The 15,327-nt window shown below is 41.9% G+C and overlaps 1 protein-coding gene across 1 annotated transcript in view; it reads left to right on the top strand.

The window, feature by feature from the left end:
- Positions 1-15,327, top strand: part of col27a1a (collagen, type XXVII, alpha 1a) — a 210,187-nt gene that overhangs the window by 88,020 nt on the left and 106,840 nt on the right. Inside the window, exons 21-26 of the mRNA XM_055875638.1 lie at positions 2,621-2,674; positions 3,036-3,080; positions 6,086-6,139; positions 6,446-6,490; positions 6,606-6,659; positions 9,232-9,285. Of these exons, the coding sequence (XP_055731613.1) occupies positions 2,621-2,674; positions 3,036-3,080; positions 6,086-6,139; positions 6,446-6,490; positions 6,606-6,659; positions 9,232-9,285 (306 nt within the window). The remainder of the gene's footprint in view (positions 1-2,620; positions 2,675-3,035; positions 3,081-6,085; positions 6,140-6,445; positions 6,491-6,605; positions 6,660-9,231; positions 9,286-15,327) is intronic.

Below are 15,327 nucleotides of genomic sequence, written 5' to 3'. Positions count from 1 at the left end.
ATTAATATATGTAATTTATAAGTCCAAAAATGGATGTAGAGACTACAGATTTCTCCTTTAAATTGATCAAAAGTCTGCAAGTTTGAGCATGTGTCCATTAGGCCTATGGATTTATTTTTATTTTTATCAGCTTAAATTAGATTGAGCAATAAAAGCCCCACTTTTATTCCACAGGTTGGGATCTGCACTGTGCAGCTGTTGCAAGAGCGCATTTTTCACTGGCTGTCCACTGGTTTCGAAAACAATGATTGATAGGCAGCTTAAACTTCTTGAATTCAACCCTGATTCGGTTCAAATGCACATTTCGATTGGTGAACAGCCATCCACAGCAACCACAATCCGTAAGGCGCAAATAGCTAAATGAGAGAGCAGCATTGTGATTCACATCAATGCGCTATGGAGATATCAATAATAAGTCATTTCTTATCGTCTTTAGATGTTTGATAATCTTTGGATGCCGACAGCAGTCGCACCATTGGAAGACATAGCTACAAAAGCCTATTCCTGCTCTTTGCCCACGATCCATGAAACAAATTTGGTGTGTCATTTTTATCTTAACTGACTTGCCTAGTTAAATAAAGGTTAAGAACAAATTCTTATTTACAATGACAGCTTTCCAGGGAACAGTGGTTTAACTGCCTTGTTCAGGGGCAGAAAGACAGATTTTGATCTTGTCAGCTCGGGATTCCATCCAGCAATCCTTCGGTTACTTGCCAAACTTTCTAACCACTAGGCTATCTGCCGCCCCAAAAGTAGTCACAAAACGTAGTCCTAAAGTAGTCAGTAGTAACAAAACGTCATCATAGTGGTCTCTGACTTGTGGTCAGACTCGCAGAGGTGGAACAAACTTAAACTTGCGCCTTTTTTCAATGCTGATTTGAATGTCATTGAGAGCAGAAAATCAAACATCCTTTCTGAATTTAAAAGTAATCCTCGAAGTAATCCTCTAGTTTTTCAAAAGTGTCTGTAATCTGATAAAAAAAAAATGGTTGCTGGTAACAGATGCCAGTTTCTTGTAATCCCTTACATGTAAGAGATGTTACTCCCCAACCCTGTCTATACTTGGCATGTAGGTTTCTCACTCATGGGTGGCACAAGTTAGAATATGAGGGTTGGGAATGGGTGGGGTATATGCAAATTAAATGCTGTAGTAGTACAATAGTTAAAAGATTTATTAGTATTTAAACACTACAGAGTGTTTTTGTGGATAATACTGTAGTATTGTATATTAAGTACTACACATGATCGAGGGATACTACAGTTAAACAATAAGGCCAGAGGAGGTGTGGTATATGGCCAATATACCACGGTTAAGGGCTGTTCTTATACACAACGCAAAGCTGAGTGCCTGGACACAGTCCTTAGCCGTGGTATGGTATATAGGCCAAATACCATAAAACCCAGAGGTTCCGTATTGCTTTTATAAACGGACTACCGACATAATTAGAGTAAACGAGTAATGTTGCATCATAACCGTGGTCTATTGTCTGATATACCACAGCTTTCAGCCAATCAGCATCCAGGACCCAAACTACCTGGTTTATAATGTATAGTATTCTACAGTATATTACTCTGCCCTACAAAGCAAAAAGGCAGTAACTGTTCATAGTGTGGAACTGAGAAATTACTTTTATTTACTTTGGTTTCACAGTAACTTTATGCAGTTACTGCTAACATGACCCCGATTTTCTCCAACACAATTACAATAGAGGCAGGATACTTGTCCACGCATGTATTTAATGTATCAAAAATGACTAACTCATTTTCGACCTAATTAGCAGTTACTGCCCATTTGCTTGGTAAAGCAATACAGGTATCTACAGTTTACTACAGAATTAAATTTTTTAGATGTACTTTTAAATGACTAAAACCAAATCTAAACTGTCTAGAAATGATAATGGACCTACATTTATACAATTTACTGAATGTGCTCGCTAATAATCACCGGAAGTAAAGCTAGACAGTCAGGAAGTATGGAAAATTCCAAAAATGAAGGATATTTTACCTTTATTTAACTAGGCAAGTCAGTTAAGAACAAATTCTTATTTTCAATGATGGCTTAGGAACAGTGGGGTAACTGCCTTGCTCAGGGGCAGAACAACAGATTTTTACCTTGTCAGCTCGGGGATTCAATCTTGCTACCTTTCGGTTACAAGTCCAATGCTTTAACCACTAGGCTACCTGCCTCCCCAGGATAGAGGACTATATTATGCAAATGTTTATGCCGAGGAAATATAACACATTTTCAGTGCGGCCCGACGGACCTTGTTGAAGACCAAATGCAGCCCCCAGGGCGAAATTAGTTTGACACCCCTGTTCTACAGTAAGAACTACACGATTGGATACTAGTGTGTAGTATAGTATACTACAAAATTCAATACTAAGTAGTACTACGCATGATCGAGGGATACTACAGGGTGGAGTATAGTATCTACAGTATGCTACAGGTTACTACAGAGATCTATAGAATTCTCGATTAAGTACTGTAGTATTCTATAGAAAACTGAAGTATTCTTTCATGGGGGAGAGACACAGGAGGTGATGAGCATGAAGAAGTGCCTGCTTTTGGTTATGATACTGCACATTCTGCCTTTGTAAAATGTTTTGTAATGTCCTGCAGGGAAAGCCAGGAGTGAGGGGGTTGCCTGGTCCTAGAGGGGTGCCCGGGCTAGAGGTACAGTATGATATGATACAGCAGCTTGTTTTATGCCAGGGGTGGGCAAACCCCAGTCCATGAGTTCTGCTGTCCCGGTGGTTTTTATTGCTCTCTGTGGTCTTACTGACCCTGTTGCTGATTGGCTGGGGTCATGTTCAGTAGTCACAAAATGCTACAAGGACTGGAGTTGTGCACCACTGCTCCTGAAACAACCGTGAGGACCACCAGCTCCGTATACATGTTGTGTCCTATTTATAATGCACTTCTTTTCACCAAGGCCATATGTCACAAGTATATTGTGCCATTTGGGATGCAGCCACAGTAACTGTGTTTCATTTTAATAAAAGATAAACGCTAATGACATTATCACTGTTTTCAGGGAGATGAGGGCCCACTTGGACCACTGGGTCTGACAGGACTGGAGGTGAGTGGTGATTGGATGAAAACGGGAAAGGGGAAGTGAAGATAGCGGGGATCATTGTGGCTGCCTGTTTTTTATTTTTAACTGAGCTTTTTATCTCAGCACAGCCCCTCTGGCTCCTGTAACTCACACTCGCTTCTCACTGCGCTATGGATTAAATATGTGCACGTGCCTTCGGAATGTATTCAGACCCCTTGACTTTTTCCACATTTGTGACCCGTTTCAGGAAGCTAGACATATGTCGCGGGTCACTACTTCACAGGAGAGTCGTTTGAACGTTAACTCTTTTTTAGGCAGAAATGCCTTCTCGAACATTTGAACTTTCATGTGCCTTAACAAAATTGTATGCCATCTGTAAGTATGAATAAAATTGTTAAATTACGAGCCTAGTTGGTTTAGCCACATAAAAAGTCAGCAACCTTCCCACTAGCCATAATTGGCTGAGATAATGATTTGGCTGGACATGCCGAGAGATGAGTTTGCATTTGTCTGCCATATAGCACCCGTCTGTCTATTTGAGCTGGTCAGTATGTCTAGGTAATCCTGTCTAACGCGGCTTTTAAAAAAATGTATCATGTAGTAAAACTGCATATGTAACGATCTGGGTGTGAAGTCAGGCGCAGGAAACAGAGAGTTCGAGGTAGTGCTCTTTAATGCACACACGGTGGACAGAGGCCACCCCACGATGCTAAAATGCTAAAAAACAAATGCCCCAAACACGGGGACTTAAACAGTCCAGCAAAACCCACGAACAGGAACAAACACGTTCGTCTCCAACATACACAAATGTTACAACAAACAATCCCGCACAAAGAAACAGGCGGGCCGGCTGACTAATAAAGCCCAACTAATCACCACAAACGCATAACAGGTGTAACCAATAAACAGACAAGGAGGGGGAGGAAAGAATCAGTGGCAGCTAGTAGGCCGGCGACGACGACCGCCGAGTGCCACCCGGACGGGAAGGGGAGCCACCTTCGGTCGGAGTCGTGACAGCATAAGTGTTCCTCTCCACTTTCTGGAGGTCTGAGTTTTTAAATCAGTGGAATTCGAGTGTGATAGCTAAGGAGATGCAGAAAACACCTGTTTCCAGATAACATCTTCAAACTAAGGGCAACCATGGCATTGGACAGGAGACGCGTCCATCCATGAATGATGTATACGGACGGGTAAGATAGTCTAGCTAGCTACATTGTCAGATATTGCACATTTCTAATTTCGACAGAAAGTTGTTTAATTTCAAGTTAGTGTACTGTTAGCTAGCTAACGTTACGTTATGATCTTATTATTCATAGCTCAGAGCCATTTGCTTGGCCAGCTATAGCCTAATGTTAGCTAGCTAACATTGAACCTGGCTGGTTAGCTACCTGCAGATTCATGCAGGGTAGTAACATCATGGGATTATGGTTCATTGTTTAACTAGCTAGCTACATGTCTTAACAAAAGAGTCCACTATGCAAGTAACCATTTCGGGTGCGTTCGTAAATACAGTATTGCCATCTACTCTGATTTCTGAGCACTCTTGCAAAAAAGCAGAATTAAATTGTTGCCAGCAGCACAGTTACAGTCACCAACACTCTAGATAACATGAAAACAGACTAACCAGCTCTGCTAGGGCAAGTAAAATGGTCAGAGTGGGGTGTTTTCTCATTTGGTATCCACCCCCCCCTCCTCCTCCTCCTTCCTTCCCCATGGGCTAGGTCCGTCTTTCCCATGGGCTAGGTCCATCTGTGCACGGCTCTGCAGCCCATCCCATGCCCCCTGCCCTCGTGCCTTGAACCTCGCACGCTTCAGTGGATACAGCTGGAGAACTGCAAGGCAATCCCATTGTGCGCCATGACCAATAGGACCAATATATATTGTCCTGCTAATAACAGGGTTAATAATATATATGTGAGAATGTCTAAGGGGCTATTATATAATTCTAAATGTATAATAATTACAATCACTTTGTTTAAAAAATTATATTTTGGAGATTTTATTTTTCAAATATCGTAAAATGAGCGAGAAAAAGGGCATTCTTGAACATGGGGTGAGACATTGTTACTAATTTGTAAATAAAGCCAGTTTGGTATTTAGAATGATATATTTCGGTTTTTAGAGGGAGAGAAACCAAAAACCTACAGTCATCTCATGGGTCTCCCAGTCGAGGCCAGCACGGGTATTGAACCAGCATCTGTAGAAACACAGCTTGCACTACTATGCTGTGTCTTAGACCATTGCACCACTCAGGCACTGAGTGACTCATCGGGAGTGGGCCACACAACTACAGTAAGAGCAAAATAATCCTAATAAAATTATAAAACCTTAGCGTAACAACAGTTTTAGTAAGTAATACTGAAGTCGTGCACAATTATCAGTTTCTATTTAGGTTTATGTCGCCCATTCATTGTCAGTTAGAGACACAGTAGGACCCAAAAGCATAATCAGTGCTCTAACTCCCCCTTGCGCTGGTCTGAATCAATGAAGTGGTGACGTAGGGTACCATACTAAACCACAAGTTACCTCTAAGTTCTGCAGCATGATCGCAAAACTTTTAGTGGAGCAACCACTGTATGCCTTTCCAAATCATGTCAAATCAATTGAACGTACCACGGGTGGACTCCAATCAAGTTTTAGAAACAGGATGTACCTGAGCTCAATTTCAAGTCTCATAGCAGTGGGTCTGAATACTTATGTCAATAAGTTATTTCTGTTTTTTATTTGTAATACATTTGCAAACATTTCTAAAAAAACTGTTTTTGCTTTGTCATTAAGGGATATAGTTTGTAGATTGATGAGGAAAAAATATAATTTAATCCATTTTTAGAATAAGGCTGTAACGTAACAAAATGTGGAAAAAGTCAAGGGGTCTGAATACTTTCCGAATTCACTGTATGTGACCTGCTGGGAGTGTTACCACTAGACCACAGGCTCTACACATTGAGTGGTTTTCTTTGTTGTCATACAGTAGATGACTGGTACATTAGTACAATGAGGGTCAACGGTGGGCTATGTGTTTTGTTCAGGGTAGAGTCGGCATGAAGGGCTTCCCTGGGAAGATCGGAACGGATGGAGTGAAGGTGAGGACAGCTGTGAATTACCTCACATCCTTGACCTTTTCATACATTGATGCTGACTTTTTACTCTAGTCGCACACACGCAGTGAGCAGAAGCTGTCTATGAGAAGTTGCCAATTTATTTACGCTGATACAAATTTAGATGAGTAAAATGTTGCCTTTTTATATCTTGCTCCAGTAATTATTACATTCAATATGCTATATGGAATATAAAATACATTATACTGTTCAGCATGCTTGCTATCGATTTTGGGTATTCTTCCTTGTGGGTACAGTAAAAAATAAGTAACGTGCTATTTGTTCTCTTAGGGAGAGCTTGGTATCATCGGGAAGGTTGGAGGCATGGGTGAAAGGGTACGAGTTTTCGCTAACGCCTAGTGTTATGGCCACTTGGTTGTTTTATTATTAACACAATAATACTAATGTTAATATTAACTCCCTTTCTGGCTCTTTCTGTGTTGTTTCACAGGGCCTGGTTGGCTTTATTGGTCCTGTTGGAGAGACTGGATTGGCAGGGGAGAAGGTAAGACACCCCCATCTCTCATCTGTTATTGGGTGTTTATTTTGGATGTACATGTGTGTGCCTGCCTGCATAGGGGTGTATGTCTGTGATCACCATGGTGCATTTGAGTGTCTGAGTTCCAATGTCTGACCATTATCTGATAGTCCTGTATGTGTGTGCCCTATAAACAGAAAATAAAAATCTAAATATGTGGATTCAACGTACAATTGTAAGGCAACCGGCTTCAATAGGATTGTGAGTTTGCTGTACTTTGTTGATCAAATGTTGAGCCAACTCACAATCCTACAGAAGGCTTGACTGACAACATGAAAAGGATGCGTGGTTATCGACATGGCCCGGAAGGCGTGTTTTGTAATGATTCTGAACGGTCTTATAGCTAGCAACAATGACAAGAAGCTGTCATGTGGGGAATCGTAAGTGACTCGTTTCTGCTAGTTTTATATCGTTCTTGATACCATCTCTTGTTTTGAGGTGTTTTGACTGATGTCATGTCTATGCTAATATGGCTAAAGTGTGCTAACTAGCAAACCAACAACTGTGCTCATTGTGCAAATGTATTTATGTTTTCAATAAACCTTTGGAGACAAAATATAGTTAACATTTTGCCGACAATCTAAGCCAACCCTTCTGTTTTGTCCCATAGTTGTGCATGCGTCAGTTTTGTTGTTAAACAACCAACCGGTCTATTGCAGCTGGCTGCCTTACTAGTGATGTTACGTTTGATACAGGAGCTCCAAGTTAAGCATCGAACCTGCTAAGCATTTTACTTCGAAGCAGTGTGCTGACGCTTGTATCATTTTATCACAAGCACGTGATCGATTCCCGAAGCTTAGTTTAGTAGAACAATCACCTGATTGGTTCGGTTTCGGTAGAAGACTATCCTAAGGCTATCCTTCGACCGGTAAGGCTATCCTGTGTGTGTGACGTCATCTATAATAATTTGGCTGTTCTAAATTCTTTTGACTAACAGGTGCCATTAGTGTGTTGATCAAAGCCTCGAGTAATGAACCTATTTGACACAATTGGCTCAATGTTCAAGCGTCGTTGCCCCATCACTATGCCTTACAATTGTATGTTGATTCAAACCTCAATGCTGGCTTGCAAAGTTATGTGTAATTCCTATTTGAGACTACCTCAATCATATAAACTGGAACATTCATCTCAGTAACGGGTGCAAAAAGTCAAACTACTAACAGGTTGGATTAGTTTAGATTTTTTATTTATACTGCACAAAAATATAAACTCAACATGCAAGCATTTTCAAAGATTTTACTGAGTTACAGTTCATATAAGGAAATCAGTCAATTGAAATCAATTCATTAGGACCTAATCTATGGATTTCACATGACTAGGAATACAGATATGCATATGTTGGTCACAGATACAGTACCTTAAAGGTAGGGGCGTGGATCAGAAAACCAGTTAATATCGGTTGTGACCACCATTTGCCTCATGCAGTGCGACACATGTCCTTCACATAGAATTGATCAGGCTGTTGATTGTGGCCTGTGGAATGCTGTCCCACTCCTCTTCAATGGCTGTGCAAATTTGCTGGATATTAGTGGGAACTGGAATACGCTGTCCACCTCATCAATACAGAGCATCCCAAACATGCTCATTGGGTGTCATGTCTGGTAATTATGCAAGTCATGGTAGAACTGGGACATGTCAGATTTCAAGAATTGTGTACAGATCTTTGTGACATTGGGCAGTGCATGCTGGAACATGAGTTGATGGCTGCGGATGAATGTCACGGCAATGTGCCTCAGGAGCTCAACTTGCCATCGATAAAATGCTATTTTATTCATTGTCCGTAGCTTATACATGCCCATACCATAACCCCACCGCCACCATGGGGCACACTGGTCACAACGAGTTCTCTAAAGTGACGTTGGAGGCGGCTTAAGGTAGAGAAATCAACCTTAAATGATCTCACAACAGCTCTGGTGAACATTCCTGCAGTCAGCATGCCAATTGCACACTCCTTCAAATGTTGAGACATTTTTGTCATTGGGTTGTGTGACATAACTGCACATTTTAGAGTGGCCTTGTATTGTCCCCAGCACAATGTGCACCTGTGTAATGATCATGTGGTTTAATCAGCTTCTTGATATGCCATCATCTTGGATTATCTCGGCAAAGGAGAAATGGTCACTAACAAGGATGTAAACAAAAACTAGAAAGAAATACGCTTTTTATGCATATGGAAAATTTCTTGGATCTTTTATTTCAGCTCATGAAACATGGGACCAACGCTTTACATGTTGCGTTTATATTTTTGTTCAGTGTGTGTTGTGTAGCATATGATTAAATCAACCAATCAATGTACAGTACATGCAAAAACGCAGATATTGAAACCTACGATAGAACATGCTGGGAAATGTGATGATGACGGGCGTGGTTTTGAGAACATACATTTGGAATTTCACTCAACAAGCTTGTTCAAATGCAAACTTTCACTCCTTAGCTCAAGTTCTTGTCGTTCTGAAGTCCACACAACTCAGAGAATTAAGCTGATTAAGCAATGGTTAAGTTGGCGTGCTCACAGTGTATGATTGTGTGTGTTTTCTAGGGGGAACGAGGGGAGATGGGCCTGCCGGGACCTGCTGGAGAAAAGGGATCAATGGTAAGATAGAGATGTGAGGAGCCAGAGTATTTTGAGAGTCCAAGTGAGGGGGTACGAGGGGTGGGGCCCTCATAAAAGTGAAGTTGAAAGTCAGTCCTCTAAAATTGTTAATGTAATTCCCATGGGAATAAATGGTCCTATTGAGACCATGCATGTACGTACGCACACGCACGCACTCTCTCTCACACACACACACACACACACACACACACACACACACACACACACACACACACACACACCCACACAAGATGTGTGTAAATGTCTAGCTGACAAAGTAACCTGGCCAGTTCAGAACTGCCATTATTGATGATCTCACATGAGTCGCAGAGGCAGCTGAAAACACGTCTGTCTGAACCGCAGCCAACAGCCATGTTACACACACACACACACACACACACACACACACACACACACACACACACACACACACACACACACACACACACACACACACACACACACACACACACACACACACACACACACACACACACACACACAGTAACAGAAAACTGTAATTTATAGGGATATCTGGGGTATTATAAAGAGTAAAATACTCAAACGTTTTACAGTGGCATAGTGTAAATGATGGTGCATTGTGGGAAAATGTTGTGGGTGCTGTATTTCCAATGATACTGTAATTTCACCCCACAGAATACCGTACCTTTTGACCACTAGTGGATGCAACATATTTTGAGGCGTGCCTATTTGTTGCACCCGTGAATGAGAATGCTGTACGAATTTATCTTCTATGTGGTTTTATTCCCAGTTCAATTTAAAATGTATAGGAGACAGATTTGACTGGCAGCAAGTCTTAAAGTTTTAATGGTTGAGCATTTTGCCATGTCCTTTTTGCTGCCTTTTTGGAAGCCTTTGTTAAGGCATCTAGAAGTGTAAGTGACCTAAAACACAAAATATTCATTAATATGCTGTAATGTGCAAACATTTTGCAGCAAACCTGCTCACACCAATCCCTTGTAATTACAGTAAAATATTGTGAAATACAAACCCCTCCCGTCAATGAATTTCATCCATTCCGTTTACGGTAGCATCTGCTTTTTTATAGTATAATAGTAAATTTTACGGTATTGTAGTGTGTGTCAATACAAAGTACTTTCTCTGATGCCGTATTTATATTACAGTAGATGTACTGGAATCACAGTATACACACTGTAACCTTGTACCAGGCTCAATTGCTACTGCATATAGAGCCTGGTACCATTGTGCTTCAAAGTGGAACTTGAAAGGGGTGTGTTTAAAATTGAGGGAGCGAGCTTGCTACAGTTGTATTAGATGGGTCTTTGAAAAATGGCAAAAATTGTCAATCAAAATAAATGCTCTATCACATTGACCATATTATTTTTGGGAAGCCCATTTGATTCTGAGTTCGGACATATAAAGTTTAAATGTCAAAATTATTTCTAAGATGTGTACTTTCAGTTTTTCCAAACTCACTTCCTGCGATGCTCGTGCTTTGAAGTCAACAATGTAGGGGGGAGGTACTAAGGGGCAAGCTAGATGGTGATACACAGAGGTCAGCCAATTAAAACCAGCGGTTGCTTCGTCCGCTCCTGCCATAGGCTTTCAGTAAAGTTAATTCTGAGGCGCTGTGAAACCAGACGGTTTGACAGAGAGAGAGAGAGAGACAAGATTACACAGCATGTGGGTTTTCGTGTGTACCTTACAAACAGCCCACCAAATCCATCCCCTCCTGTATGTAGGTGGCAGAATAGAGGCTCACCCTAATCTAAAAACAACACAGCTGACAAGGACCACTGCTCGCCTCCTCAGGACCAAGCAGAAAAGGAACGTTTGTTTGAATGCACAGATTTTTAAGTCATCATAGATACACTACATCGCCAAAAGTATGTGGACACCCTTCAAATTAGTGGATTCGGCTATTTCAATCACACCCGTTGCTGACAGATGTATACAATTTAGCACACAGCCATGCAATCTCCATACACAAACATTGCCAGTAGAATGGCCCATACTGAAGAGCTGTGACTTTCAACGTGGCACTGTCATAGGATGCAATTTTCCATCAAATCAGTTTGGCAAATTTCTGCCATGCTAGAGCTGCCCCGGTCAACTGTAAATGCTGTGAAGTGGAAATAGCAACAACGGCTCAGCCATGAAGTGGTAGGCCACATACGCTCACAGAATGGGACCCCGAGCGCTGAAGCGAGTAAAAATTGTCTGTCCTCGGGTTGCAACACTCACTACCGAGTTACAAACTGCCTCTGGAAGCAACGTCGGCACAATAAATGTTCGTCAAGAGTTTCATGAAATGGATTTCCATGGCCAGGCAGCTGCACACAAGCCTAAGATCACCATGCACAATGCCAAGCGTTGGCTGGAGTGGTGTAAAGCTCGCCACCATTGGACTCTGGAGCAGTGGAAACGCGTTCTCTAGAGAAGTGGTTCCCAAACTTTTTGTAGTCCCGTACCCCTTCAAACATTCAACCTCCAGCTGCGTAACCCCTCTAGCACCAGGGTCAGCGCACTCTCAAATGTTGTTTTTTGCACTCATTGTAACCTGCCACACGCACACACTATACGATACATTTATTAAACATAAGAATGAGTGTGAGTTTTTGTCACAACCCGTCTCGTGGGAAGTGACAAAGAGCTCTTATAAGACCAGGGCACAAGTAATAATATAATAATAATCAATAATTTAGCTATTTTTTTAGCCATCTTACATATAATGCCTTATTTGTTCATCAGAAATTGTGAATAACTCACCACAGGTTAATGAGAAGGGTGTGCTTGAAAGGATGCACATAACTCTGCAATGTTGTATTGGAGCGTGTCAGTCTTAAATAACTTTCCACACAGTGTCTGTGCCTGTATTTCGTTTTCCTGCTAGTGAGAATCCTGAGAATCCACTCTCACATAGGTACTTGATTGCAAAGGGCATCAGTGTCTTAACAGCGCGATTTGGCAAGGCAAGAAACTCTGAGCGCACCCCTATCCAGAAATATGGCAGTGGCTTCCGATTTTACATTCAATTTACACAGAACCGCTTGTTGCAATTTCGATGAGTCTCTCATGTTCAGATATCGGTAAGTGGACTGGAGGCAGGGCATGAAAGGGTTAACCAATCCAGTTGTTTGTGTCGTCTGTTTCGGGAAAGTACCTGCGTAACCCAGCTCACTCAGGTGCTTCGCTATATCACATTTGACATTGTCCGTAAGCTTGAATTCATTTGTACACAAAAAAATCATACAGTGATGGAAAGACCTGTGTGTTGTCCTTGTTAATGCAGACAAAAGAGAGCTCCAATTTCTTAATCATAGCCTCAATTTCGTCCCGCACATTGAATATAGCTGCGGAGAGTCCCTGTAATCCTAGATTCAGATCATTCAGGCAGGAAAAAACATCACCCAGATAGGCCAGCCGTGTGAGAAACTCGTCATCATGCAAGCGGTCAGACAAGTGAACATGATGGTGAGTAAAGATAAGCTCGTCTCTCAATTAAAAGAAACGTGTCAATACTTTGCCCCTTGATAACCAGCGCACGTATGTATGTTGTAAAAGCGTTACATGGTTGCTGCCCATATCATTGCATAATGCAGAAAATACACGAGAGTTTAGGGGCCATGCTTTAACAAAGTTAACCATTTTCACTGTAGTGGCCACAATGTCTTTCAAGCTGTCAGGCATTCCCTTGGCAGCAAGAGCCTCTCGGTGGATGTTGCAGTGTACCCAAGTGGCGTCGGGAGCAACTGCTTGCACGCGCGTTACCACTCCACTATGTCTCCCTGTCATGGCTTTTGCGCCATCAGTACAGATGCCAACACATCTTGACTACCAAAGTCCATTTGATGTCACAAAGCTGTCCAGTACTTTAAAAATATCCTCTCATGTTGTCCTGGTTTCCAATGGTTTGCAGAAGAGGATATCTTCCTTAATTGACCCCCCATAAATGTAACGGACATATACCAGGTGCTGTGCCAGGCCCGCCAAGTCTGTTGACTCATCCTGCTGTAACGCATATAATTCACTGGCTTGTATGCGAAGCAGTAATTGTTTCAAAACATCTCCTGCTATGTCACTGATGTGTTGTGAAACAGTGTTGTTTGATGAAGATATTGTCTGTATAGGTTTTTCCCCCAGCATTGTCCCAGCCATTTCTGCGGCAGCAGGAAGAATTAAGTCCTCCACAATAGTATGGGGCTTGCCTGTCCTAGCCACTCGGTAGCTCACCATATAAAATGCTTCTAACCCCTTCTTATTAATGGTATCTGTTTCTTTTATACATCTTACTACTCAAAAGTCATCTTTATTATATCTCCAAAAACTCCCGTGGCTTATTTTTAAAATTGTCATGTTTCGTTTCTAATGTCTGCACAAGAGTGAAGGTTTCCCGCGAGAGAGTAACGGTTCATGTGATTGGATGTTAATTATTTGACAAGGCTACATGTATTGGACATTGTGTTGTTATTTCACTGAACACTAGATGGTTTAATTTTATTTTTGGCAGTGAAACGAGGCTACTCAGGCAAGGAAAAAAAACTCACCCAAATGTATAGCCCCTTTGGAAAATATAAATGTACTGTTTTTAAATGTGAATCACATTTTGTTTGGCGTACCCCTGACGGCATTGCGCATACCCCTGGGTGTACTCGTACCCCAGTTTGGGAATACCTGCTCTAGAGTGATGAATCCCGCTTCACCACCTGTCAGTCCGAGGGATGAATATGCAAGGAGAACACTACCTGCCTGAATACATAGTGCCAACTGTAAAGTTTGGTGGATGAGAAATAATGGTCTGGCACTGTTTTTCATGGTTAGGGCTAGGCCCATTAGTTCCAGTGAAGGGAATCATTAATGCTACAGCATACAAGACAATTCTGTGCTTCCAACTTTCTGGCAACAGTTTGGGGAAGGCTATTTCCTGTTTCAGCATGACAATGCCCCTGTTCACAAACCGAGGTCCATACAGAAATGGTTTGTCGAGTTCCCTGTGGAAGAACTTGACTGGCCTGCACAGTGCCCTGACCTCAACCCCATTGCACAACTTTGAGATGAATTGGAACGCCAACTGCGAGCCAGGCCTAATCGCCCAACATCAGTGCCCAACATCAGTAATGCTCTTGTAGCTGAATGGAAGCAAGTCCCGGCAGCAATGTGGAAGGCCTTCTAAGAAGAGTGGAGGCTGTTATAGCAGCAAAGGGGGGACCAACTCCATGCCCATGATTTTGGAATGAGATGTTCGAAGAGCAGTTGTACATATACTGGTCATGTAGTGTAGGAGCGACTGCTAAATGACTAAAATGTGAATACAACTTCAGACACTTAACCTTTTGTTTGGTCTTCTTTCAGGTTTTACAATTTTATTTAATTCCCATACCTGTTTCAGACATGCTTGAAAAGTTTCAAGACAGGAAAGACAGCAGACGGTTTAAAGTCCTTTCCTACATACAGTATCCCTGTCAGAGAGTGTCCTTGCAAGGTTATGATGGTTTATGGGAAATTAAATGGTGCCTGACTTTATATAGGATGATATGTATGACCAGTCTGAGTGGATAATATGAATGGAAGTCAGCCATCAATCATGTTGAAACAGTTTCCTGGTTACCTGCTGATTGCAAAGGGAATCCTTTGGGGCTTGACTCGTGCATGAATATGAGGAGACTCTGTCAGCTGCACTAAAGCCTCTGGGGGGGAAAAAAAGCATAAGAGGGAAAAAAAAGCATAAGGAAAAACCTGACCTCTCTGTCTCTCTCTCTCCCCCTGATGCAACAGACATGTTCCCCACAGTGCGTTAATCACATTCATGTGACGAGGGACTCGTTTAGCCAGCCACCACCATTACTTTCCCTATTCACTCTCACTGTGTGAATCCCCATCCATTTCCTACCCTCAATGACTGCTTGCCAATTGGCACCATAGTCTCTACATGCACTACTGTTGACCAGAGCAAGGTCATATGATATAGGTTGCCATGTGGGACACAGTCAATAAACCTTAATTAACACCCTTCCTAGCATAACTGGGAGGAATAGTTTGCCAAGAGTTTTAATGTACAGT

Source organism: Salvelinus fontinalis, chromosome 21 (assembly GCF_029448725.1).
Source record: "Salvelinus fontinalis isolate EN_2023a chromosome 21, ASM2944872v1, whole genome shotgun sequence".
In the NCBI taxonomy this organism is placed as follows: domain Eukaryota; kingdom Metazoa; phylum Chordata; class Actinopteri; order Salmoniformes; family Salmonidae; genus Salvelinus; species Salvelinus fontinalis.
Note: the sequence above shows the minus strand (reverse complement) of the source record. Positions and strands in the feature narration are given on the sequence as shown.